This window comes from Aspergillus fijiensis, assembly GCF_003184825.1.
Source record: "Aspergillus fijiensis CBS 313.89 unplaced genomic scaffold BO72scaffold_12, whole genome shotgun sequence".
NCBI classification, from domain to species: domain Eukaryota; kingdom Fungi; phylum Ascomycota; class Eurotiomycetes; order Eurotiales; family Aspergillaceae; genus Aspergillus; species Aspergillus fijiensis.
In genome coordinates this window covers 174,573-198,819 of record NW_024468988.1, presented here as the reverse complement: position 1 = coordinate 198,819, position 24,247 = coordinate 174,573, and the positions used below count along the sequence as shown (strand labels likewise).

The 24,247-nt window shown below is 53.8% G+C and overlaps 10 protein-coding genes across 10 annotated transcripts; 7 read left to right on the top strand and 3 right to left on the bottom strand.

The window, feature by feature from the left end:
• Positions 1-320: 320 nt before the first annotated feature.
• BO72DRAFT_445927 (putative lectin family integral membrane protein) lies at positions 321-2,852 on the bottom strand. The gene is made up of 7 exons (XM_040944173.1): positions 2,327-2,852; positions 2,187-2,259; positions 2,050-2,120; positions 1,817-1,997; positions 1,569-1,763; positions 985-1,516; positions 321-914 (listed from the first exon to the last, which is right to left on the bottom strand). The coding sequence occupies exons 1-7, from the start codon at positions 2,413-2,415 to the stop codon at positions 787-789; spliced, it is 1,269 nt and encodes a 422-aa protein (XP_040803625.1). The 5' UTR covers positions 2,416-2,852; the 3' UTR covers positions 321-786.
• Positions 2,853-3,095: 243 nt separating this feature from the next.
• On the top strand, positions 3,096-4,993 carry BO72DRAFT_399450 (dolichyl-P-Glc:Glc1Man(9)GlcNAc(2)-PP-dolichol alpha-1,3-glucosyltransferase ALG8; the record flags this gene model as incomplete). Its single annotated transcript, XM_040942125.1, has 6 exons — positions 3,096-3,172; positions 3,241-3,319; positions 3,384-3,577; positions 3,648-4,141; positions 4,196-4,335; positions 4,395-4,993. The coding sequence occupies 6 exons, from the start codon at positions 3,096-3,098 to the stop codon at positions 4,917-4,919; spliced, it is 1,509 nt and encodes a 502-aa protein (XP_040803624.1). The 3' UTR covers positions 4,920-4,993.
• Positions 4,994-7,143: 2,150 nt separating this feature from the next.
• Positions 7,144-7,925, top strand: BO72DRAFT_32899 (uncharacterized protein). Its single transcript, XM_040940555.1, has 2 exons — positions 7,144-7,675; position 7,925. Exon 1 carries the CDS (start codon positions 7,271-7,273, stop codon positions 7,547-7,549), a length of 279 nt encoding a protein of 92 aa, XP_040803623.1. The 5' UTR covers positions 7,144-7,270; the 3' UTR covers positions 7,550-7,675; position 7,925.
• A 71-nt stretch (positions 7,926-7,996) lies between these two features.
• Positions 7,997-11,448, top strand: BO72DRAFT_466729 (DDT domain protein; the record flags this gene model as incomplete). The annotated part of the gene is made up of 7 exons (XM_040946786.1): positions 7,997-7,999; positions 8,097-8,162; positions 8,227-8,370; positions 8,423-8,525; positions 8,584-8,600; positions 8,660-10,278; positions 10,389-11,448. The coding sequence occupies 7 exons, from the start codon at positions 7,997-7,999 to the stop codon at positions 11,446-11,448; spliced, it is 3,012 nt and encodes a 1,003-aa protein (XP_040803622.1).
• A 685-nt stretch (positions 11,449-12,133) lies between these two features.
• Positions 12,134-14,037, top strand: BO72DRAFT_445923 (coenzyme A transporter). The gene is made up of 2 exons (XM_040944172.1): positions 12,134-12,764; positions 12,843-14,037. The coding sequence occupies exons 1-2, from the start codon at positions 12,549-12,551 to the stop codon at positions 13,821-13,823; spliced, it is 1,197 nt and encodes a 398-aa protein (XP_040803621.1). The 5' UTR covers positions 12,134-12,548; the 3' UTR covers positions 13,824-14,037.
• A 228-nt stretch (positions 14,038-14,265) lies between these two features.
• BO72DRAFT_445922 (RNA-binding ATPase activator ESF2) lies at positions 14,266-15,653 on the top strand. Its single transcript, XM_040944171.1, has 2 exons — positions 14,266-14,777; positions 14,860-15,653. Exons 1-2 carry the CDS (start codon positions 14,338-14,340, stop codon positions 15,485-15,487), a joined length of 1,068 nt encoding a protein of 355 aa, XP_040803620.1. The 5' UTR covers positions 14,266-14,337; the 3' UTR covers positions 15,488-15,653.
• A 443-nt stretch (positions 15,654-16,096) lies between these two features.
• BO72DRAFT_445921 (uncharacterized protein) lies at positions 16,097-17,604 on the top strand. Its single transcript, XM_040944170.1, has one exon. It carries the CDS (start codon positions 16,140-16,142, stop codon positions 17,181-17,183), a length of 1,044 nt encoding a protein of 347 aa, XP_040803619.1. The 5' UTR covers positions 16,097-16,139; the 3' UTR covers positions 17,184-17,604.
• Positions 17,605-17,958: 354 nt separating this feature from the next.
• On the top strand, positions 17,959-19,573 carry pex12 (ubiquitin-protein ligase peroxin 12; the record flags this gene model as incomplete). Its single annotated transcript, XM_040946298.1, has 2 exons — positions 17,959-18,016; positions 18,099-19,573. The coding sequence occupies 2 exons, from the start codon at positions 17,959-17,961 to the stop codon at positions 19,571-19,573; spliced, it is 1,533 nt and encodes a 510-aa protein (XP_040803618.1).
• Positions 19,574-19,964: 391 nt separating this feature from the next.
• On the bottom strand, positions 19,965-21,769 carry BO72DRAFT_445920 (glycoside hydrolase family 125 protein). The gene is made up of 2 exons (XM_040944169.1): positions 21,525-21,769; positions 19,965-21,470 (listed from the first exon to the last, which is right to left on the bottom strand). Exons 1-2 carry the CDS (start codon positions 21,653-21,655, stop codon positions 20,105-20,107), a joined length of 1,497 nt encoding a protein of 498 aa, XP_040803617.1. The 5' UTR covers positions 21,656-21,769; the 3' UTR covers positions 19,965-20,104.
• A 176-nt stretch (positions 21,770-21,945) lies between these two features.
• BO72DRAFT_399435 (uncharacterized protein) lies at positions 21,946-23,933 on the bottom strand. The gene is made up of 9 exons (XM_040942124.1): positions 23,835-23,933; positions 23,698-23,753; positions 23,381-23,631; positions 23,129-23,307; positions 22,757-23,059; positions 22,675-22,699; positions 22,493-22,624; positions 22,261-22,446; positions 21,946-22,202 (listed from the first exon to the last, which is right to left on the bottom strand). The coding sequence occupies exons 1-9, from the start codon at positions 23,892-23,894 to the stop codon at positions 22,054-22,056; spliced, it is 1,341 nt and encodes a 446-aa protein (XP_040803616.1). The 5' UTR covers positions 23,895-23,933; the 3' UTR covers positions 21,946-22,053.
• Between the last annotated feature and the right edge of the window lie 314 nt (positions 23,934-24,247).

The following is a 24,247-nucleotide window of genomic DNA, read 5'->3' as shown; positions in this document are numbered from 1 at the left end:
GCATCTCAACGCATGGAACATGTCTCTCATTAGCAGTTTGCATCGGGGCGAAGAGACAAACAGGTTATCGAGCTCTGAATTCATTTTTCGTACTTGGCATCATTTGACCTTTTTGCCGCCCGTCGTAGGGATTTTGTAGAATTGGCTGCATTGCGCTCCAATTCCCCTCGTACAGCTACAGTCACCGGCATTATGATTGGGTTCTAGAGATCGTCCATTTTGCTTTCATCTACATTTTGTATGCATCTAGTAAGGGGAAATGGTGGTGTCTGATGTCTAGCCCGGATGTCGAATGGATTTGGGATTTCTTACCCAAGTCAGTGGGGAGACATGTCTATTATCGGGGAAGAGATGCAACGCATTGCATGAAAGCAGGGATACAGTACACTATATTGCAAAAAGGGCTTTCTTTCTCTTGGAGAACTTCACCGATACTAAATTCTATGACCAAAGCAGGGCTGATACGCTCAGATACTTTAACAGATTCCTTTCCAGGGACTTTGAAATCACGGTGCGTGTGTGGTATACAAAGTTTTGTTTTGTTTTTCTTTGTCAGGTAGGTTTCCTTTGGGGTTTTTGGCTGATTTTCTTATGCGGGTGGGCGGGGGAGGGTTGCTTTGATTGCTGCCGTGGGAGTTGATGTGTTGCAGGAGTGTGAGCCGGCTCCGATAGAGTCGAAGGATGAGCCATGGCGAAGTTGTGGGTCCAGAACAGGGAAGGAGATGCAAGCTTAAACGAAATTTGCGCAAGCTGGGTTATAATAAGGTCCACTGTAAAGGAGTAGATTCACAGGAACTTCTTGGGCATGTTGTTGCGGCGGCGTTTGTAGAGGATATAAGTACCGGCAAGGACACCCTGGAAAGCGATGATGCAGAAGATGAAGAATCCCATGCGGGGTGCGGAAGAGGTGATGCCTGAATAGGGAGTCATTAGTTTCAAATGATGTCGGATGGATCTTCTGGTGCAGAGGGGAAGCGTGCGTACCGTTCAGAACTTCCTGGGTCAAGCTCAAGTGTGATGAGCGCAAGGTCTCCTGCAACTGGGAGAATCGGCCGTGGTAGTCCTTGCCTGCCAGATCCCGTTGGATGGCCTGCAGCATGTCTTCCATCTTCTGGAGTCTGGCTTCAAGGCTGGCCACTTGGTCCTTGGTTGCGGACTTCTGGAGCAATTCCACATGACGGTTCTCGCTCTTGGTTCCCTGGTTACCGATCTCGCGGACGATGTTGTTCGTAGCATGGTTGATCAGTTGAATGCGGCCAGTGAGATCGACAAACTGCTCAGTCACCGAGCGAGCGTCACCCGAGCGAGCTTCCTGCTGCTGTTGCTGTTGCTGAGTACCTTGATCCTGGGCAGCAATTGGTTGCTGGTTCTGATCGACATTCTGCTGCTGAACAGGGATGTTGCTGCCAGCTCCAGACTCGGCGGACTTGACGACAAACTTGAAGACTTCAAAAGAGTCAGGATTCTCGGGGGTTGCAGCGGTGACACCGAAGTAGTTGCCGGCTGGGAGAGTAACCTAAAAGAGGTCAGCCACAGGCATCATGATCCGAGATGCAGAGCAAGGCTACCTTATCAGTCGAAAAGCACAGCTTGTCGTCGACAGTAACCTCCAGAACTGCGTTGGTGTGTTTGATGCGGACACTAGAAGGGCGCCCAAGATTCCGGTAGGGATAGTCACAGTGGCCAAAAGCTAGGCTGTCCACGCTCCTGTGGCTCTTGTAGTCCGTCGAGCCGTCGTTGAGAAATCCTCTAACACTGCCTCCCTGTGCGACAACTTAGCCATGCTCGGTTCCATACACACGGGCCATACACATACTCTTCCACCATGGCTGTCAATGACCAGGGCAAACCCGTCGAATTGGTTGACAGTGTAGATACTGGAAGTCCCAATTTTGTCCTTCCCATCTTTCGCATACCACACCTGCAGGTTACCACCTCCTCGCTCAGGGCCCGTTGCTCGGAACTCGAACTCCGCAGTCCATTCTGACTGAGTTATACTAGGAAATATAAGGACACATTCAAGCCGTTGTCGCCTCGTTGATAACTTACGGAGACTCAGCCCAAGCATATCCCCTCGTATTTCCAAGGTAAGGAGGTGTGAGAATGACTTTGTTAGACAGCTAGAACGCAGTCAGCACTTGGGAAAGCCAAAGATTGTCGCAATTGGCATGGGGATCAGTTCATACAATATCAGGGGTATGCGCTTCGCCCTTTACTTCCCAGCCCGGAATGAAACCTGAACTCGGTGTGCGTGATAGCCTACAGCGAGGTCAGCATGAAGTCGGAAAGCAGGGTGCGGCCACAGAGTAAGGAAGGTGAGTTGTACGCAGGGCCATAACCGAAGCTGGAGCCCTCAATCACAGATTGAGCAGTTGCGACGGCGAGGAAAGAGAAGAAAGAGGCGGGGGTCTTCATGACGTCGGTTGATTGGGAGATTCGTCGAGGATTAGTGACGCTGTCACTCTAGACCGGAACAAATAAAGCAGGGGATCGAAAGAAAAGGGTCGACAACAAGGTACAGGATGACACTAAGAAAAAGGACCCCAAGCAAGACACCTCAGACTGCAAAGAAGCAAATAGAGCTAGAGCTAGGTCGGATGTATCAGTGGGAAGATCGTCACTGGTCAGAGGGAGCTCTGCGGTTCAACAACGCGGAGACAATGCGCGAAGTGGTCCACCCAACCACAATGGCGATCACGCAAACACGAAGTTCCTTGGCGATTGAAGCAGTAGCAGGAGAGATGTCAAGAAAGTGACGGATTTCGACCGAGGAGAGGACGTGAGAATGACGGACTCCAAAGTCCGAAGCGGTGGCGAAGTCCATTATCTGAATATAAGGGACTAAATAAAGCAATTGAGGGGGGAAAACAATAATTAAGGGACAAACTGGCCTTTCATCGAGTCTCCGTCCCTGACCGCCGTCATCACGTGTCAATTCCCCCGGATTGGCGTGCAACTAACGGTACCTTAACTACCAACTATTCCACCGATCGTCAGCTTTCTTCAGTCCTAACTTCACTCCTTTGCTTTCATTTTCTTTCTTCTTGTTCTCCTTTCACACTGCCTCTGCGAGCGCGTCATGCGCAGTCTCTTCAATGACTGAGCTTTACCCTTCATTGGCCCAGTGCGCCATCGTCGCGACAGCCTTCAAGATTCTTCTTTTCCCCGCATAGTACGTGGTCAGCAAGAATTCCCCGATGGTCCTCTTCGACTGATGCTGACCACCGGCCTCCATTACAGCAAATCTACGGACTTTGAAGTGCATCGGAACTGGCTTGCGATTACACATTCGTTGCCCGTTCAGGAATGGTACTACGAGGTACGATGACACCACCATCACGGGAGACTGAGCGATCAAGCTAAGACCAGTCAATGGCGGCTAGAAAACGTCGGAATGGACCCTCGATTATCCTCCCTTCTTCGCAGCCTTCGAATGGCTTCTTTCACAAGCAGCTCCCTATGTGGACCCTGCAATGCTGGTGGTCAAGAATCTCAACCATGATTCGTGGCAGACGGTATACTACCAGAGAGCTACGGTGATTGTCACTGAACTTGTCCTTCTGTTCGCGCTCAGCAGGTATATTTCCTCTCCCATATTCTGTCTTGTGTCTTAGGTTTCCAGCTGACCAGGCCTACTCATCCCTCAGATTCGTCAAGTCCGTGCCTGAGCAGAACAGACATCTCGCGCATATCGCCAGCCTGTCCATCCTCTTGTCTCCCGGGCTGCTCATCATTGATCACATTCATTTCCAATATAACGGCTTTCTCTACGGTCTTTTAATCCTGTCGATTGTTCTAGCCCGAAAGCAGTCAACGTTGCTCTACAGCGGCATCACTTTTGCTGCACTGCTGTGCTTCAAGCACATTTACCTATATCTTTCGCTCGCCTACTTCGTCTACTTGCTGAGAGCCTATTGTTTGGACCCCAAATCGGTCTTCCGGCCTCAGATTCTTAACACGATCAAGCTGGGAATTTGTGTTGTGGGTATCTTCGCTTTGGCATTTGGCCCATTCGCTTCTTGGGGCCAATTACTCCAACTGAAAGACAGACTCTTTCCGTTCTCGAGAGGGCTATGCCATGCCTACTGGGCGCCAAACGTCTGGGCAATGTACTCGTTTGCTGATCGCGCTCTAATTCCACGTTCGTACTCATTCCGGAGTATAGTTGCATGGTTTGACTGACTTTGTTTGGTAGTTGCTCCTCGCCTGGGGCTCCCAGTCAATCAGGAAGCTCTGACCAGTGTTACGCGCGGCCTCGTTGGCGACACTTCATTTGCGATTCTCCCAGAGGTGACCAAGGAGCATACATTCGCGCTCACATTTCTCTTCCAATTGGTAAGTACATCGTTGCCACCCGCCCCCATCATGAAGCCACAGCGCTGATTGCCATACAGCTGCCATTGATCAAGCTCTGGCGTCGGCCAGACTGGGAGACCTTCGTCGGTGCCGTTACTCTGTGCGGCTACGCATCCTTTCTCTTCGGCTGGCACGTCCACGAAAAAGCCGTTCTCCTCATCATTATCCCCTTCAGTCAGATCGCGCTCAAAGACCGGCGGTATTTCAGTGCGTTCCGGCCGCTCGCGGTAGCCGGCCATGTTTCTCTGTTCCCGCTGCTCTTCACTGCCGCCGAATTCCCGATCAAGACGGTCTACACCGTGTTTTGGCTGATCCTGTTCCTCTTCGCCTTTGACCAGGTGGCACCGGTGCCGGAGCGACGTCGCGTCTTCTATGCCGACCGCTTCTCGTTGCTGTACCTGACGGTGGCCATCCCGCTCATCATCTACTGTTCCGTGGGACACCAGCTCATCTTCGGGCTGGGACGCTATGAGTTCCTCCCGTTGATGTTCATCAGCAGTTATTCCGCTCTGGGAGTGGTTGGTAGCTGGGTCGGGTTTCTGGTGGTCTATTTCACGGCATAGATAGAAACGAAGGCCGGGCTCGGATCTATGTCCTTGCGGAGTTGCAGTATTCACCACAATCCCACGCAATCAATGTTTCAAAATTACTCCCAGTTGTAAGAAGAAAAATCACGAAGTAAAAGACCAAAAAAATCCCATAAGGGACGCAAACCCCATTTGTACATATAAATGTAGTGTAACCCCGACGAATCACACACAAGACAAGAGTTCGAATAAAAAGAGAGAAGGCCAGTTTGCATTGTTTGACTATCATCCACGTGCTTTTTTTGCTGTGGTCGGAGGACCCACCCCGCCCTCCGATCAGTCAATTTTGCAAAGTTTATCAGCGGCTATCAAGCCCAATCGGGTTTAGCGAGGAGGTTTAAACATGGATCGCGTTTTCCACCGTATGTCACACTGCAGATTGGGAGCTCGGGAGAGGAACCAACTAGTAAGGAGCTTGGGGAGCTGGATTTGTGAAAATTGATTAGTGGGGTTTCGCGGTTGTCTCAAGAATAATGGTTGAACTGTCTTAGACATGCGAATTTTGCTCTATATCGATCGGGTATATAACGTTAGATGAGGGTGTGTGGTTTTTGTTGGGGTAGACAAACACAATGTGGCTTGTCTTAGTGTTCGATTTATACTTGGGATGTCGGTTGCCGTTCGGCGAGGGATCAGATGGACTTTTTTTTGTGTTGTGATGTGATGCAGCAGAATCGTGTAGCAAGTACTGATTGGTGGGAACAGAAGGGATTTGGTTGTTCGTGTCTATTTGACTGACGATAATAATGCCGGTTATTTTTTTCTTTTTTCCTTGCAGAGACTTTATGGCGTGGGGTTCTAGAATCGGGGCTTTGCCTGTATTCTTGCCACCGCATTCGAATTTGTCCACACCGCGCCATTAGACTGAAGCAATATGCATGGTGGACTCACTGATGAATAGAAGAATGCTAGAAGCTATTTATGACATCATTCATAAGCTTACTGTTTAGATTTTGTCACTTTTTCAAGCCTCCATGAATGCCGGCCCAGTGTCTGCATCTACACCTGGCAGTTTCCTATTGTGTCTCCTTTTCGTTTGTGCTGATAAACATTCTCAAACCTGAATCTTCTAGCTCCGTCGCCGCAGTCATTGCCCTAGGGCACTGAAGATGAGCCAGTCTATGTTCGGGGGTGGACTTTCCCGAGCAAGATAGGTCGAGGAAGATGCATTAATTCAACTGTGCCCAAAGCCGTGATACCGTCGTTCTTCGACCTGAGTAGACATTACTAGGAAAGAGAGAGAGTCAAGATCGGCATATAAGTCATTGGGGTCTTGTGGATAAAACAACCGGGCTTCAGGTGGTTTCCGCAAATCGTCGATTGTGAGCCTTTCCGGTTACCTATGATGTCTCGCCACACAAGACGCGTGTTAGCCGATTATAAGGGAGACGGGCGAACAAGTAAGATGTAAGCATGCACGCTGCAGACGACCAGATGTGCTTGATGATTGGTACATAATTCCGATAAGATAGTCGACTAGAAGTGGTTTGTCCAGCGATGTCTGGGAGTGCGAGCCTGATATAGTCACACTGCAAGACGAAAGACTAGCTCATCTCTGTTTGAAATGGACGTTAGACACTAACTTGCAATCTAGCTTGTTGGGTGGTTGTTGTCAGAGATGTAAAATGGCATGTACCTGTGGACCGCGAAGCTGGTGTCGTTTCCGAGGCGATCTATAAGGTCGCGTGTTTGACGAGATGGGAAAGATATCATGGCTACGACACGATAGCCTTTTCCTCGTCCATGCACATGGCTATGCAAATTGAATTTAGAAGAAACGCGGGCGATTCGAGCATGATCTCTCATGAGAGTGCGCTGTCATTTGAGGGTGGGTTGCTGTCGGATATCGAGCCCGAAGTATGGTCCCCGCAGCTGGGTCTCGATGGAATTATGGTTTCTGTGCAGGGATGATAAAGACTGGCAAAAAGGAATTATCCCGAGCCCACCACTGTGTTCGCGTGAAGACAACGAGTCGAACGAGTGTAAATACATGTAGAGTTGTGGTGGTGGGGGAGGAAATTGAGGGCGGGCAACAGCAGCGAAGGCTAGAAGAGGAAGAGGGAGGAGGGCAGCCAGAGGGGAGAAGGGCAGGGCAGGGCGATGTCGGCCCAAAGGGGATTAGCGGGGGAAGGTCCACGGTTTTACCCCTACTTCAGTAGTCAGTCCGCCCGACCCGAACGTCTTGTCCGTTCTCTTCCTCCTCCTCTAGTCCAATCACCGCCTTCCGTTGCTCGGCGGCCTTCCCACCCACTCCCACAGCAACTCACTCACTCACTCACTGCTCAGTTGCCGCAAATGATCCTCCACTCCTCTTACCTTACCTACAAATGGGGCCCGCTCCAGTTCTGCCGTTCGTTCTTCTGCGGCGACCGCTTCTCCTTTCTGCCTTGACCTCTTCTTCTTCTTCTTCTCCTCCTACTCCGCCTCCTCCTCCTCCACTTCCTCCTCCTCTTCTTCTCTACTCTTCTCCCTCGACACTCTCTACAGCCTCATTACCTGACTACCCTCACTCGCCCCCCCCACCCCACTCACCCACCCTCACCGTCGCATTTACCTCCCCGCACCAGAGGAGCCTCTTCTGGGATACCTATATCTCTCCCGCTTAGAGATCGACAATTCAGTCCCGGCCTTTCGCGCGACTCCACGCTCCTCCCGGGTTCAATTCTCGTGTCGTGCTCCGCCCACCTGGTCCGCGGAGTCGTGGGTTGCGCGATCCAGCACGCGTCGCTTGGGTAAGTTTTCTACATACTTCTGCAATTTAACTCCCATGCCTATCCAGCACTTTTGCTTCCCCCGAGAATGTCCCATGAAAGTTCTTGCAAGCTATTTCGAGTCCACTATGCGCGCGTATTGTCCCCGAAGTATCATCTCTTCCTTTGTCTCGCCGCAAATAGCACTGCACTTTGTGCTCAATCTCTTTGACAGTCTCTTTGTCTCTCAACATTGCGCTATTATACTAACACAACAATTTAAATGTTAAGCATGTTCCCGACCTGCACAACGCTGAACCATCTATGATCGATTGATTCGTGTCTACAGCAACCTAAGAGACCATGGTACGTCGGCAAGTTCGGAGTGCGAAGTTTGGGGTTATTTGGAGTTTGCGGGGTGGTCACAAACGTTCGAACACAAAACTCACGCCGCGTCTCATAGGTCCTGTTCAAGCGGAAACCAGTTCAATACCTTCCACGGCCCGTCATTGAAGATGACAGCTCCGAAGTGCGTATATCTCGCGGTCAGAATTTTCAATAAAGTCTATGCATGGGGCTCATTGATGTTGCAGGTATGGGTCATCCCAGAGACCAACGAGGTCTTCATTCACTATGAACCCTACCTTCAGCGGATGGACTTCTACAAGCAGAAAAGGTTCATTTGTGAGATCACGGGTCACTCGGGATTGACATTTTTCGAGGCTTTGAAGAGCGAGGTATGTGACAAGGCAACCGACCTATGCTATCTCCGCTAACAGATTGCATCAGATGGAGGAATCGCGTGAAGTCAACAGTGCTTTTCCCGACGCCTTGAAAGAACCAATTCTCCGCCGGATTCAGTTTTCCACAGTGTCGCGGGTCGACAATCTCGGTATGTCTGATTTCTTTCCTTGAAAATTGCTATCGCTGAGACTGACAATGGAGTGCAGTGGACGAGATCTTTGAGGTATATACTAGAGGAAATGTAGATCCGGTGATAGAGACGGATGCTGACCCGGCTCGCAGGAATTTAAGCAAGACTTCTATCCCGGGGAACCCGTTCTGATTCTTCTCGACGACAACACCCGTCTGCATGGTATCATAAGGGACAAGGCCAACTTTGCCGAACAACTCCACCCGGATGGAACCGTCAAGCTGCCCGCCCATAGCACCTATCTTGTCAAGGTTCTGGACCGTCCAAATGAGGAAGCGCTGCTGGACCAGGACCATATCACCCGAGACCGGAAGACTTTCACCAAGCAAATGCTGCGCGCCTTCATCAAGAACAACGTGACACGGGAGGCGTGGAATGGCGCTCCTTGGCTGGTGAAACCTTCGATTGCCGAGGAATACAGAATACCGACCGAAGTACCGAAGCACTTGCAGTATGGCGCCAAGGTTGCCGAAAAGAAGGCTATGAAAAAGGCCGACCAGGAGGGCTTCTTCGGATTCTTTGCTTCGCAGCAACTACCAGAACTGAAACCCGCAGTCAAAGAACAAAAGCTCAAGCCATCGCAGCAAGATTTTGTTCGCTCGAAGGAGGCCCAATTTCTGGAATATCAGCGGTCTCTGAACGGCAATCCATCGTTCCTTCTTGCGCATAAGGCTAACGGAGCTGCTCGTCCCCCCAAACCTCAGGAATTGGAGAAGAAGTTGCAACCGCAACCGCAACCGCAACCTCCTCCCGTCGTGGTTGTCAAGCCCGAACCTCCAAAGGAGCCGACACCACCGCCAATTAAGTACCCTATTGAGGATTTGGATATTGCGCCAGACCCCGAGAAGAAAAAGCAGCGCCCAGCTCTTAGCTATATGACCACCGACGAGGTTGATGACTCAGATGATGAAGAGCTCCTGCACAGTTTTCTCGAGATGGAGTCTGTGGGACGTCTTTTGGAAACGTGGAACACGCTTAATGTCTACTGTGAGGTCTTTCAACTGGACTCCTTCACTTTTGATGACTTCTTTCAGGCCATGCGATTCTCTTCTGAGGACGTGGACTGTGAGCTGTTTGTTGAACTCCATTGCGCTGTGCTGAAGAAGCTCGTCAATGCGGAGAAGGATGAAGAGGGTGCTGTACAAATTTCTCTTCCAGAACTCCCTGACGAAGAATCCGACGACTCGGAGGCGGAAGAGGAAGAAGAGGAGGCAGAGCCTACCCCTGAACCGGAGCCAGTGGTGACAAGGATGACGACTCGGAGTAGCCTAGCCAAGGCCGAAGCGGAAAACCTGAAGGCGCAGGCAGAGCGTGAGGGCTCCAGTGCAGAGGAGATCCCGGTTCATCGAGCCGCCGAGATGTTTGGAGAATATGGTTGGATTGAGCGTCTGCGGAAGCGGGATTTCCGGAATGGTGGTTGGGAACTGGTCATGGTCGGCCTCCTCAATCGGCTTTCAGGCCGCCCGCGCATGAAGGAAGTCTGCAACAAAATTCTCGAACATCTGGCTCCTTTGGATGCCGAAGCAACTCAGGAAACTGCTCAGTACCAATACGCCACCTTGGATATCAACCTTCGCATCCATGCATTGCAAATTATCTGCATGCTCAGCCTTGAAACGAAAGCTATTCGAAATTACCTCGAGGAGTGCAGTAACCAGATGACGGAGTTCCGCAAGGAGAAGATCGAATACCAGAAAGCACGCAAAGTAGTGTAAGTATCACGATTCCGCACCCGCCCGTTTGTTTGACGCTACATCAATCATGATGTTGTTTCTGTGCTTGTCCGAGAATATTGCTTATTGACTTATCGTTGTTTCACAGTCTCGAGGAGCTTCGTCGCTTACACCAGGAGCGTAAGGCTCTTCAGCCGGAGCCCGAGAAGTCTCCATCGCCAGCGCCGGAACTGGACGCCCTGGAGGACTCGAAGATGACTGGCATTGACGGTGATTCCGATAACTCCGACCAAGAGGCAGCTCCCCAGCGGAGTCTTCGTGGTGGCTTGGACCGACAACTTGAGCGCAAGCGCAAGCAAGAAGAGGAGCGCGAGCGGAAAGAACAATTGGCCAAGCAACCTAAGGGAACCAAGCAGTATCAGAGAGTGCTCAAGAAGATCGAGGATCAGAAAGCCGCAGTCAAGAAGCTCGAAGATAAGATTGAGGTTATCGATAACGATCTGAGGGAAGCCGATTGCCCGCGAACCAGATGCCTCGGCAAGGACCGTTTCTGCAACCGCTACTGGTGGTTTGAACGAAACGCGATGCCGTATGGAGGCATGCCCAACAGCTCCACAGCAGAGGCACAGTACGCAAACGGCCGCTTATGGGTCCAAGGTCCGGATGAGTTGGAACGCGTGGGCTTCATTGACGTATCCGACGAATACAAGAAGCAATACTTCAAGCAGTTCCAGACTACGCCAGCAGAGCGCAAAAAACAAGAGGAAGGACCAACGCAACTGACGAACGCAACCGAATGGGGCTATTATGACGAGCCAGATGCTATCGAGCAGCTGCTTGACTGGCTGGACTCCCGTGGTAACCGAGAGTCAAGGCTGCGCAAGGAGCTACAACTGCAGCGTGACAAGATCGCTACATACATGCAACACCGCAAGGAGTACTTGGAGCAGACGGCAGAACGGGCAGAGTCGGAGGAAATCCCCAGCAAGCGAGTCATGACGCGCAACAAGGCCTACGTGGACGACAACAAGCATCGTTGCATGCGCTGGAGAAACAACACGAGCATCAATGACAATGGACACCTTCATGTGGATGCCTCCCGCCCGACCAAACGAGCCAAACGAGCTATCGACGAGTCGAAAGAGATCAAGGCAACCAACCGCCAAGGCAAGCCTCTGACAAGACAAGGCACACGCTACAACTTCTAGAGCAACCGCCGTCTCACTTTCATTGATTTTCTGTTCTGGGATTAGAGGTGTTATAGGATTATTGGATCTGGGCCTGGTCGAGGCTATACATTTGGGTGGCTATGGCTACTAAGAAAAAGGAGTTTTTGATAGAACTTGCATGAGCGATGTGACCATGATTACTTTTGTCAAATTCAGCTTCTCACTCTATATATACATGCATATCGAAGGAAAGCTGTGGGAGGGAGCGGAGCGAGGGATCTCGGCCCTGTACTGAACATTGACGGGAGGAGTATATAAGTTTAGTATCGGATTGAGAATTAAGCAGTTGTCGCGCCTTGAAGAGGGCTGCATGAAGATAAACATGGTCTTAGACTCGTTCATTGTATTTGTAAATGCAGGAACTGGAAGTAGTGATGGCAGGCCGAGTAGCAAGAGTGAGATTATGATGTTGTTGCTGCTGCTGCTGCTGCTGCCTCAGGCATAAAGAGCGATGAGCGTGAATAATTGTTCGGCTGCGGTTGGCCTACCAAACAGAAGAAATCCACTTCCGCCACCCAGTCGGATGCAGGGGCGTTATATGACGGTAACTGCAGCACTAATAGGTGTCGGCGGCAGGTATCGGCATGTCAGGGCTGTAACGTCATCTCCGTCTGAATCTTGAGTTTCCGCCCATCAGGCCGCCCCCCCCCAGAGGGTGCCCGCATGCTGTCTTGCCTCTTCCGACCGTTGGATCCATCCAGATAATAATCAAATCAAATGAAGCGTCAGGGTGGTGACCTTTGCCAGCTGATCATCTCTACCTAGGCTTATCTGCCCCCCTCGGTTTGCTGCGGCCTTTCTTGTCCTCTACATTCCCCTCCCCGCACATTCTCTTACATTCTCCCGCGCCAACTTCTCCCTCCCTTCTACATCACCTTTGACGACCATATCCATGGCCGCAATCATCCGTTAGCCCGTGACCTGCTCGATAACCTGCAGATTTGACCTCGCGCCAGGACTGTGTTGACACCGGTGACGGTATCAGATTATGCGCCGCCGCTGACCGGTCTATCATCAGAATTCGAATTACTGTCCTTCCAGTCAAATAGTCCTTCCAGCCCAGCTCACAGCCTTCTTCAATGGAGCAAGTCGCTCAGTCAAGGCCGGCCCGAGGTCCAGCAGCCAGTGACGCAAAAGAGAGATTAGCCGTGGGCACGACACAGGCGACCGCGGTGGACGATGCGTCCTCCCCACACCAAGCACAGAACGGCCGCGAGGCCACGAAAGAGGTGAACAAGCGCAGCGTAGACTATATCGTACGCAGCGGTGTTGCGGGGGGTCTGGCGGGGTGTGCGGTAGGTTTTTTCCCCCCATGATCCCACACGTTGCAGCTGGCGGCAGACGGATGGACTGACTGTGGACAAACATCGTAGGCCAAAACCGTTGTCGCGCCCCTCGATCGGGTCAAGATTCTCTTTCAGGCCTCGAATCCGCAATTTGCAAAATACACCGGCAGTTGGTTTGGTCTTGTCGCGGCCATTCGAGACATCAAACGCCGCGAAGGCCTCCAAGGCCTCTTCAAAGGACACTCTGCGACTCTCCTCCGTATCTTCCCTTACGCTGCGATTAAGTTCCTTGCCTACGAGCAGTACCGGGCGGTGATGATCCCGTCGCCCGACAAGGAAACGCCGCTGCGCCGACTCGTCTCCGGGAGTATGGCGGGCATCACGTCGGTCTTCTTCACATACCCGCTAGAGTTGATCCGAGTGCGATTAGCGTTCGAGACGAAAAGAACCGCTCGCTCTTCTTTCACCGACATCTTTCGACAGATCTACAACGAACGGGTGACGCCCCCCTCGACGTCCACCGGGGTATCTGCGACGCAGGCCCCCATCACGGCGACGGCCGAGACTGTCTCTGCCGCCGTGAACAAAGCCGTCCCGCACTCGGGACTGGCAAACTTCTACCGCGGCTTCGCCCCGACGCTTCTGGGCATGCTCCCCTACGCTGGCATGTCCTTCCTGACTCACGACACCGTCGGCGACTGGCTGCGCTCCCCCTCCCTCGCCCCCTACACTACCATCCCCGAATCCGAGTCGACCGCTCAATCAAAGAAGGGCTCTCGACGACTCCAGCTGACTGCCGCTGCGGAACTCACCTCCGGTGCTCTGGCGGGGCTGGTCTCCCAGACATCCTCGTACCCGCTGGAGGTCGTCCGGCGTCGGATGCAGGTCGGAGGCGTCGTCGGGGACGGCCATCGGCTGGGGATCGTCGAGACGGCGCGCACCATTATGTTGGAGCGAGGCTTCCGAGGCTTCTGGGTCGGTCTGACGATCGGATATATGAAGATCGTCCCCATGACGGCCACCGGGTTCTTTGTCTATGAACGGTTGAAGTGGTCCCTCGGTATATAGCGACATAATTTTTTATTCTGTTGTTTCTTTTCTAGATCTTCCGAAACATATGGGCGTTAGGGAAGGGGTCGAGAGTTGAGTTGAGTGTTGTCTATACCATTTGTTCATACCCATCCTTCGCCGAGACATTTGCGGTGACGGAGTACAGAGTCTTGTACATAGAGCATATACATTGTATGTTTGATGCTAGATCTTGTGTCTTTCTGGATTATTGTATGCCCTGCGATGATTTTTGGATATCTAGATTTCACATGTACTCAGTAAAAGCGTAAAGCCAAACTGTAGAATGATCTACAATCTTCCGGTTGCAAGTTATCTAGTAGAAAGAGAGCAAAGTCGAGTCCGCCACTTCTCCTCCCCGATTGGCCCACCCGGCCGGGCAGTGCACAGGCCAATCAACGACCGGCCGCCTGGCAAAAAAGTTGCAACTCTAAATGCGCGGCGGGCCTCAGCCATCGCAAGCACTTTAATTTTAGCCACTTGCGCAGCCAATACCACCAGCAACTTAAAAAGAATGACCTCGCGCAAACGCAACGACCCCTTCGATCTCGCTGCCAGCGATGACGACGACCAAGACAAGGGCTACGACTCGGCCGCCGACGAAGAAGCACAGAGCAAAGGCGCGCTGCGCTCCGCCAAACGGCGCCGGGTGAACGACACCGACAATCTTCATGGGCTGGACTCGGACGACTCCGATCTTGATGCAGCGTCTGACAGCGAGGAGGAGAGATCCAAGGGCAAGGGCAGGGCCAAGGCCAAGAAACCCACGACTCGCGCTGCTACGGCGGCCTCCGGGGACGAAGATGAAGATGATGAAGAAGAAGATGCCGCGGCAGAAGATGCTACCGCTACTTGCTCCCCCTCCAACAAGAAGAAATCCCCACTCCTGAAGAAGGACAAGAAAAATAAGACCGGCGTCGTATATCTCAGTTCGCTTCCGCCGCATCTCAAACCGTACGTACCAAATAATGTTCCCCTAATACTCCGATTGTGGAAAACTCATTTACGCCAACGCTAACCCTTTTTTGGTGTAAAGATTCGCCCTCAAAAACCTCATCGAAGCCCGCGGCTTCGGCCCGATCACGCGCGTCTTCCTGACGCCCGAGACGAAGAAGCGGCGCACCACGAACAAGCGCAAGACCTACGCGGACGGGTGGCTGGAGTTCGCCAGCAAGCGGACGGCCAAGATCTGCGCCGAGGCGCTGAACGGGAACATCATCGGCGGGCGCAAGGGCGGGTTTTATCACGATGACATCCTCAACCTCAAGTACCTGCGCGGCTTCAAGTGGAGTGATCTCCAGGAGCAGATCTCGCGCGAGCGGTCGGAGCGCGAGGCGCGGCAGCGCGCGGAGGACTCCAAGGCCCGCAAGGAGGATAAGGTGTTCTTGGAGGGGGTGGAGCGCGGGAAGGTGCTGGATGGGATGCGGAGGAAGAATGAGGAGAAGGAGAGGAGGAGGTTGGAGAAGTTGGCTGTCGGGGGTGCTGCTGAGGGGACTGCTGCTGCTCCTGCGGTTAAGGAGAAGAAGGATGCTAATGGCAATGGCAATGTCAAGGTTCGGCGGGTGTTTAGGCAGAATGAGGTCAAGTTGGGACGGGATAAGAGTACGGATGATTTCAAGGATCTTGGGGCGGAGACGAAACGGGTTCTGGGGAAGATTTTTTGATGCTGATGTTGCGTGCTTCAAATCTGATCTCTATGAGTGTCTTCAAGGTTGCGGGTGTATCTTGTACAGGGAGCATTTTTTTTTCTGTCTGATTGGTTGGCTTATCGATATCCCAGTGTTCATGAATGATTCCTCAAGGTTTTGGTGACTAGTTTGGAAAGATGTTGTAGCTTGTAATCTGAGGAGAGTGCTATCGTCATCTACAAGTAGTAGATCTGGTTTGTGTTTATGAGAGCGATATGTTAGTGGTCTGACACAGTTGGTCTGGCTGTATACCTTATACACATGTGCTGTACTGTAGTCCGCCGGCGAAAATGAAGCTATTCCAGATCGGGTGGATATTTTCTGCCACCGCCAAAACTTACCACTCTGCCCCACCTTTTTTCTGGGCCTGTTCATCCCAGAAATCGCGGATTCCGTTGCGAGGTCGTGAGCGTTCTGCCGCCACAGGCGGTGTAGCAGGCGGTAAATGCGGCTGTCACTTGCATGGTTCCTGGGCTTCTGTGGGGCGCTCGGCCCATTCTGGCTTAGTAGCATTGCGCTTCCCCGCATTCGATGAGGAGATGACGGCGGTTAGCCTAGCCTTTCAGTAGTAGTCGTGTGATGGGACTGACGGTGTCTTCTATTCTCAGCAATCGTCTACAACAACAAGATGAGTGGGCTTCTTCCTCGAAGGCCCTGGTTTAGACCAGGTATTCGATGTAAAGTACTCTCAGCTAAAGCCACGTCAATACCGCGTTATCAATCTCCTTGTCTACTCCAAATCCAATGCTACACTTCCCCAGCGCCGAGTTCTAGACCTGCTGGACACCCGCGCGGACCTACACCACCACCAACAACAAACCTACTCGATGCCGTTATCGCCGACCATCAACACAAGCCTCCCTCCGGACCGAGCAAGCAGACTCTCTACGAGGCATTTGGCGAACACACCGCCGCGGGAGGCGCCGTCTCCGATCATCTGGGCTACTCCGTCGTCTCCACCCTCTTGACCCCGCGAGCCCCCAACGATGCAGAGTTCCCTGACCAGGTGCCGGACGCGGACAAAGAGCTAGCGCTGCGCGTGCTGGAGTACCTCTCCCTGCAGGGGACGCCGGTCCTCGTCATGGGGACGTTCGCCATGCTCTACCAGGCCGCTATCTTTTCCCCACCGCAGCCTCGCACCACGGTCGATACCGACACGGATGATGATTTCTTTGCACCCAGCCCATCCGCCAGGAAGCAAGACGACAACGACATCGACGCAGCCACCCGGATCTCGCGAATGATCACCGCGCTCCACCTCTCCTACCACCCGGACGACGCGCGAAGCCTCATGACCATGCTGTTCCAGAACGGCGACGACGAGACCTTCTGGAAGCTGTGGCGCCGGATTCCGCTGCAGGGAGCGCCGCGCAGCGCCGAGGACTACGCGATGCTGTTCCGCCTGCACGCGCAGCTGGGGGATCCGCGCCGCGCGGAACGCTGCGTGCTGTTGTGGTTCCCTATGATGGCGCGCGAGGGACTCCCCGCTTCGGCTGCGCAGGGGGAGATCGCGCGGCTGGTCGTGCGGTGTATCGACCTTCCGGAGGTGGGAACCTTGAAGCGGGTCTCCGAGGGCAGGCAGTTGGAACAGTTGATGCAGATCCGGGATGAGGCTATCCAGGCGGCTGCCATGTGGTCTAAAGGGGAGAATGAGCATCCGCAAAATCGGTGATGTCGAAGGGTGAGGAGCATGGGCTGTGCGAGACTTGCTGTGTGGTTTGATTGGGGCGGTGGAGCGGAAGTACAGTACTCCTTTTTGCTCGTACGTCCGGGCGTGTCGAATCTGTGGCTGTTAATGTGGTGATGAAGAATACCTGGGATTCTTAGCTTGCTTGACGAAGACGGCGTTAATGTGCTCTTCAGAACCTTGCCTGGGAAAGCTATCTTAGCAGCCGTGGCTACTCCAGTTACATCACGACAACCTGTCGGTGTGATTTCAGCTTTGTTCCCGAAACTTTGGACAGACGTCAGTCAGTGTATGATAGGCAGAGCAACGCAGTTCATGTACTAGAAAGCTTCTGTCTTGTCTCTCTTGTAGTCTCTCTGGTGTGAAGGTGTCTGGTCCATCCAAGGCGAGAATTCTCATGAACTCTATCTGCATGTTCTCATAAATAGCAAGGTAGAGCCCTTCTGTTAGCCAACAACCACGTTGGTGAGTCGGAGTTATGAGACATCTTTGCTGGACCCAATTGACCCATTTGTGATCAAGATGGTGGATATGAGTGTCAACGTTGGAGGCCGCTGATCTGCCGGATCATCAGCAGCCAGACCGAAGCGGAGTGGAAGGCGGCCGGCCGATAAGCCTCGGCTCAGCCCCAGCGCTTCTCCTCCGCATCTTGTCCCGACCACCATTGAATCTCCCTCCTCAACCCATCCGCCCAACCGCTCTATCTCTAACTCACCCCTGTCGCCCTCCAGGGGATGATGACTGGCACTGCTACGACAGTATGGAGTACTTACCGAGTCTGCAGCAGGAATTCGACGAGCTGAAGCCGTCTCTCTTCGGTAAGTACGGAGACAGCCAGCCTCAACCCACTTCTTATCTCACAATCCACACCCAACTAACTAATCCGCTGCTGCATTGTAGAGCTCCTCGCCGAACAACAGCTCTCCGACCTCCTCCCCCCATCCATCCGCTACATCCTCGCAGTCGCCACCCACCGCCACCCGCGATACCTCCTCCGCATCCTCAACTCCTACGATGAGATCTACGCGCTTCTCTCGCTCCTCGTCGAACGATACTACCTCCGCACCTTCGGCGGCTCCTTCACAGAGAACTTCTATTCGCTGAAGCGCGAACGGGTCCTGCTCACGAAGAATGGCGAGATCCCGCGCGCCCAGATCGGCGCGCCGGGCCCCGTGCGCGATGCCCTCCAACTCCGCACGGGAGATGTGTGGAAGAACCTCCTCATCATGGTGGGCATCCCGTACCTCAAGCGCAAGCTGGACGAAGGGTACGACATCCACGCGGCGCCGCAGGCCTCGCTGATCATGAGCGGCGGCCCACGCTACCACCCCGGCGACGAGCTCCCGCCGCGGCCCACCCTGCGCCAGCGGCTCTTCCACTACTACAAATGGTTCCTGCGGAACATCTACCCCTCGCTCAACGCGGGCTACTACCTGAGCATCCTCGCCTTCAACCTCGCCTACCTCTTCGACAACACCAAGTACTCCTCCCCGTTCCTGTGGCTGATCGGCACCCGCATCCGCCGCCTCAGCTCCGCCGACCACCGCGCCATCGCCGCGGTCCTCGACCCTCCATCAGCACCCACCACTCGCTCCCGCACCCGCCCCGGCTCCAGCCTCCTGGGCCTCCTCAGCCCGCAGAACCTGCACGCCCAACTCCTCACCTCCCTCCGCTACTTCCTCCCGGCCTCGATCTTCGCCCTCAAGTTCCTGGAATGGTACCACGCCAGCGACTTCTCGCGGCAGCTCGCCCGCAAAGCCACGGAAGTGCTGGATCTGCCCGCCCCCGTCGCCAACGGGATGACCCCGCCTTCGCAACGGAGATCTTCCAACAAGAAGAACCCCGACGACGCGAAAGCATCCGCCTCTTCCCCCGCGCAACTGAAATCAGCCCTCAAGTCTCCGACCAGCGAGACCCAACTTGACGCAAAAGAACCCCAGGACCGTCGCAGCCCCGTCTCCGCATCCTCCTACCTCCCCATCTTCACCGTTCCCCTGCCCGCCGCGGACTCGGAGACCGCGCAATCATGTTGTCCCATCTGTTTGAACACGCTGACCAACCCCACGGCCTGCCAGACGGGCTACGTCTTCTGCTATGTGTGTGTGTTCCACTGGTTGAATGGGGAGCATCAGCGACAGATTGATTTCATGGACGGGGAGGCCGCGGCCGGGGCGCTGTGGGAGGAGGCGGATGCGGCGCTGGAGGCGCAACAGGCCAAGCAAGCCGGTGGTGAAGATGCGGAATGTGAGGAGGGGAAGATCAAAGCGAAGGGTGGTAGTCGGAGGGGCAAGTGGGAGAGTGGGAGAGGGAGATGTCCGGTTACTGGAAGGAGGGTATTGGGCGGGACGGAGGGGTTGCGGAGGGTTTTGGTGTAGAACAGACTTCTTTGTGTATGTATTAACTTACAAGATTGATGAGCCTAATGTAGACTTATGAGCACTTGACTCCTTATGAAAAGAATCTAGCCTCGCGACGTACAGTTGACTGAATGCTCGGTATGCTATTGGAGGTTAGATGTATGTACACGCTCATTAAAGCCACAGACCAAACTCAACACCAGCGGGTGTAATATGTCTCACGAGCAGAGTACCCACACGTACACTCCAAACACACGCACACATACACACTCTCTCTCTACTCAATAACATACGGCTGGGCCCCCTCCCCAAACACCAAAGCGGGCTTCTCGGCGGCGAGCTTGAGGATCGTCTGCGCGAAGACCGAGTTCGCCCACGCGAACCACGGCCGCGTGTACGTGGAGATGTTGTTCACGTTGATCGACTCGTGGACCAAGCCCAGCAGACTCGAGTTGCGGACCAGGTTCACGCACTCGGTGATTTCGGTGATGTTGTCCGTTGTCATCGCTTGCACGAGCAGGGACATGGGCCATGCATTCTGTAGACCGACTACACGAAAACAAGAGAAAAAAAATTAGTCCTCTTTTCTTCTCTGAGGATTGGAAATACCCAAGTCGGGAAACATAGGGGAGGGGGGGACATACTATGCGGACCCCCGATACCATGGAAATCCGTCCCGGTCAGATAGTACGGGTTTCCGGCGGGACTCAAAATCATCTTGCGCGTGTTCTGATAGACGGGGTCCTGCTGGTCGACAAAACCTAAAAGCGGCAGCGAGAGCAGCGAGGGCACGTTCGCGTCGTCCATCAGGATGCGCGAGCCGTATCCGTCCACCTCGAAGGCGTAGACGTCGCCGTACACCGGGTGATGGACGATGCCGTGCTCGCGGACGGCCTGCGCGAGCTTCTCCCCGCGGGACTGCAGGTCATCCGCGACGACATCGAGGTGGGTTGCGTTGTTGTTTTTGTTGTTGTTCCCGTTCCCCGCTGCCGCGGCGCGGCGGCGCAGCACCGCGGCGGTTTTCTGCAGCTGCACGGCCATCATGGCGTTCGGGGGGATGAAGAAGCCCAGGATGGTGGCGTCGTCGCTGGGCCGGAAGGCGCTGCGGATGAGCCCCGTGCCGCCGTTGAGTGGGTTGCCGATCCCCGCGAGATTGAGGGTCTCGGTGCCCAGGGTCGTCTGGCGCTGGAAGGTGTACTCGTTCGTCACGTACTGCTGGGCGGCGTTGAACGTCGGTTGGGACTGAGCGTCGAGGACCCGCAGCACGGTGTCGAGGGCCTGGTACCATCTCGGAGTCAGAAACTCGGTCGACCCCGTGTGCTCGTGGAACTGGGTGCCCAGCGCGAGGAAGTTGGCCAGCGAGTCGAGCTCGTACTTGCATTCGAAGACCACGGAGGTGTTGTACGCTGGCGTCACCGTGTCCTGCTGGCTGCTGCTGGCCGGCTGGATGCCACTTGCCGAGGGCGGCTGGAAGGCATTGCAGTAGGGGGACTGGATGACGTATTCCACCTGGGTGTTGATGGCACCGAGGATGAGGTTGTAGAGAGCCTGGTCCTTCTTGGCCAGGGCCTGATAGCCGGAGAGCTGGTTCGTCGAGTCGCGCAGCCATTCGGCGTTGATGTCGCCGGTGACTATGAAGGACTGCAGCCCTTGCCATTGAGGTGCGTTGTTGTTGGCTCGTTTCCGCTTCGGGGAATCTGTTGACGTTGATGTCTGGGTCCCGTTGACGTGCCAGCGGATGGTCGTGTCTAGCGTGTTGGGAAAGGCATTCCGGAACAGCTGCGCGAGGTCTTTGTCGACCATTCGCGACGTCACATCTTCAATGACAGTCTCTACTGCAGGTGACGAGAAGGTCCGGCATTCGACAGAAGGGCGCTGGAACGGCAGATTCAAGGCACCGCCGCTGTACGGGGCACTGCGGGTGATTAGTTGGAATCTTCAAAGTTGGAAGGCCAAAGTCGCAACTCACTGTCCGACAGAGGAATAGGATAGGTATTCAGGACAGGAACGCCGCAGAATCGCCTGCTCATCGCGAACTGTAGCACCTGTAGCGCCTATACTGGCTGCTAGAACGACGATTAGTGCCGCAGAGCGTGTCATGACGAGCCTAGGTATTTTAGGAAGTCGGTGTGGTGCGACACAGTGGGAGATAAACAATTATTCCACAAAGACCAAGGTGAAAAGAAAGGAAGAGGAGGAGGCATGATGTAGAAGTGGACTGGTGGGCGTGACGGAGGTGACAAGGGGAAGGAAGTTGGAATGCGGGCCAGAAATGCGGAGAAGATCAACAGGGATCGGCGCCGAGGCCGTCATTCGGTCGCGTCGCATTGCATTGTTACACTTGCACCGTCTGCATCGTATGACTTGTGTGACTCGACACGCTCCATGACTGCGATAGATCGGTATCTAGTTGTCTGATAGAGATCTCTACGTTGTACAGTGTAAACACCGCTCCGTTCTTGTATCATGCCACCACCCTCGCCTCCACCACTGCCTCGCTATTTCTTTGCAAAGAACGACATGATGCTGCCCTGACCAGCTTTAGGCCCGGCTTTCCCCTTGGGCGCACTTACGGCCGGCTTCTTCTTGGGCGGCGGTGCTGGTTCATCCTCCGAAAATGACTCCCAGCTCGGCTCTTCGACGGTGACTAGACCAAATAGTCAGTGAATGTCTTCCGAAAAAAAGTACACCGAGGGAGATCTCACCGAGGTAGCCCTCTTCATCCTTGACCGTCTTCTTCTTCATCACCTGGCGCCTGCCTCGTCGACGGCCTGCGTGGACAATCACCTCTTCCTTGGGTTCGGCCGCTCTAGGAGGTGGTTGGTCGATGACATTGGACTCCTCTTCGGGCGACGGCGCGGCATCAGGCATTTCTTCATCTTCTTCCTCATCTGTACGAGTCAACAGCTGCCAATGAGGCGGAATGGAGGAACATACCATCATCCTCCATCATCTTCCGAAGCCTCTCCTCCCGCTCTTTCCGAGTCTCCCGCGTGCTGGTAGAAGCAGACTTGCCCGAGTCAGGGAATAGTTCGTCAGGCTCGTCCTCGGATGCGTCGTCCAGAACAACTGCCCAGTATTAGTCACCGTCATTTTCTGAAAACTTCTCATACACTTACCATCTTCAGAGGCGCTAGGTTCGGCCTAATATACCTGTTAGCCTGCATTCGAAACCGCACGTGAGACCGGAAGAGAACTAACCGTATCAACGCCAGAAGAAGCGGGAGTTGGCTCATCCACCTTCTTGGGCTTCGCTTTGGCCTTGGCAAACGAACTGAATATGCTACTCTTCTCCTTCTTGACCGGCGCCGTCTTCTCCGTCGACCTAGTCGATGAGACGGAATCCTCCCTTTTTAGCGACTGCTGAGACTTGGGTTCCTCCTCCTTGGTTTCCGTCTTGGGCGGCTTTGGCGCTTCACTTGCCGTGGGCTTCTTCGCTAGTGCAGCCGTTTTGGCGGGTGCAGGTGCAGGTGCAGGTACCGGTGGTCGAACGCCAGTTCTCCTCTACAACCCCCACATATAGCGCATTAGAACGGCAACAGGCGAGAATGACCACATAAAACAAACACAAACCTTGACGTTCTTGTTCTGAATCATGCCCCAGGATAACCCGTGCTCCAGCGGGTCTTCCTGCGCATGGTTGGCCAGTGTCTCCCGGGCCACATCCGTCAAGACATTGAGATCCTGCAGCACAGTAGGCTGTAAACTGTAGACATATATCGAGGCGATAGACTGGAACGTTGCTTTGGCATCTGGCCCCCATTATCAGTTTATAAGACCACGCGCCATGCCATACTCGTCCCGCAAGTCTGCGACACCACTCACCCTCCAGATCTTCCTCGCGCACAAGCAGTATCGAGGAGATCGCGACTTCGTCTGCATCGCCATCCTGGTTCGGCATCGAGCTGCTTATGTAGGGGCTGCTAGGGGGGATATCGTCTGTATCGGCGCTGGACTGGAAACCATTCGCGGAGGTTGCTGGCTCGGGCGCCTTCTGAACTCCCGTGAGGATATACGTCGCATTGACGCTGTTGGGTTTCTTGTTGTTCTCATTGTGGTGAAAGTCGTACAGCATTCTTGCAATCAACCACCGTTAGCAGACGAGCTTCCCTGGTATCGAGACAGCTCGCGGTAGAACTTACTGCTTCGCTAACGTGCTATGCACACGGAAAGCTCGACCCAGCGAGCGATAAGTGACCTAAGCATTCACATGAAATCGAATCAGAATCCCAATCTCAATCCCCGGCCAAAACACAGACTCCTTTCCGGTTTGACTCACCGTGCGCTGCTCATTGAGAACATTCTCCGCCAGATAGGTCTTATAGTCCGCGATCGCCATGTTGTCAGAATATCGCGTTTCGCTTTTGTCACTTGCACGAAGTCAACAAAAGTGAGCTGCGGACAAATCGGCCGACGACGGACGCGTTCTCCACCAAAACCACTTTACGCGTATCAGTCAGCCAGCTTCTTTTCCGCGGCAGTCTTGGCGCCACCCGCCGCCGCCGTCGCCGAAATCCATCCCTCCATCAATAAGTTGATAGTCTACTTACCTACAAAGAAAGCCCTCCAAAAAATCTTCCTTATCCATTCCGCCCTCCGAATGTAGTTCACCTTAACCCTGACCAGCACTACTATCACCCAGCCTTGAGTCGCGTTGGTTGACTTTATCATTTGGACCTAAATTTCAGAGCA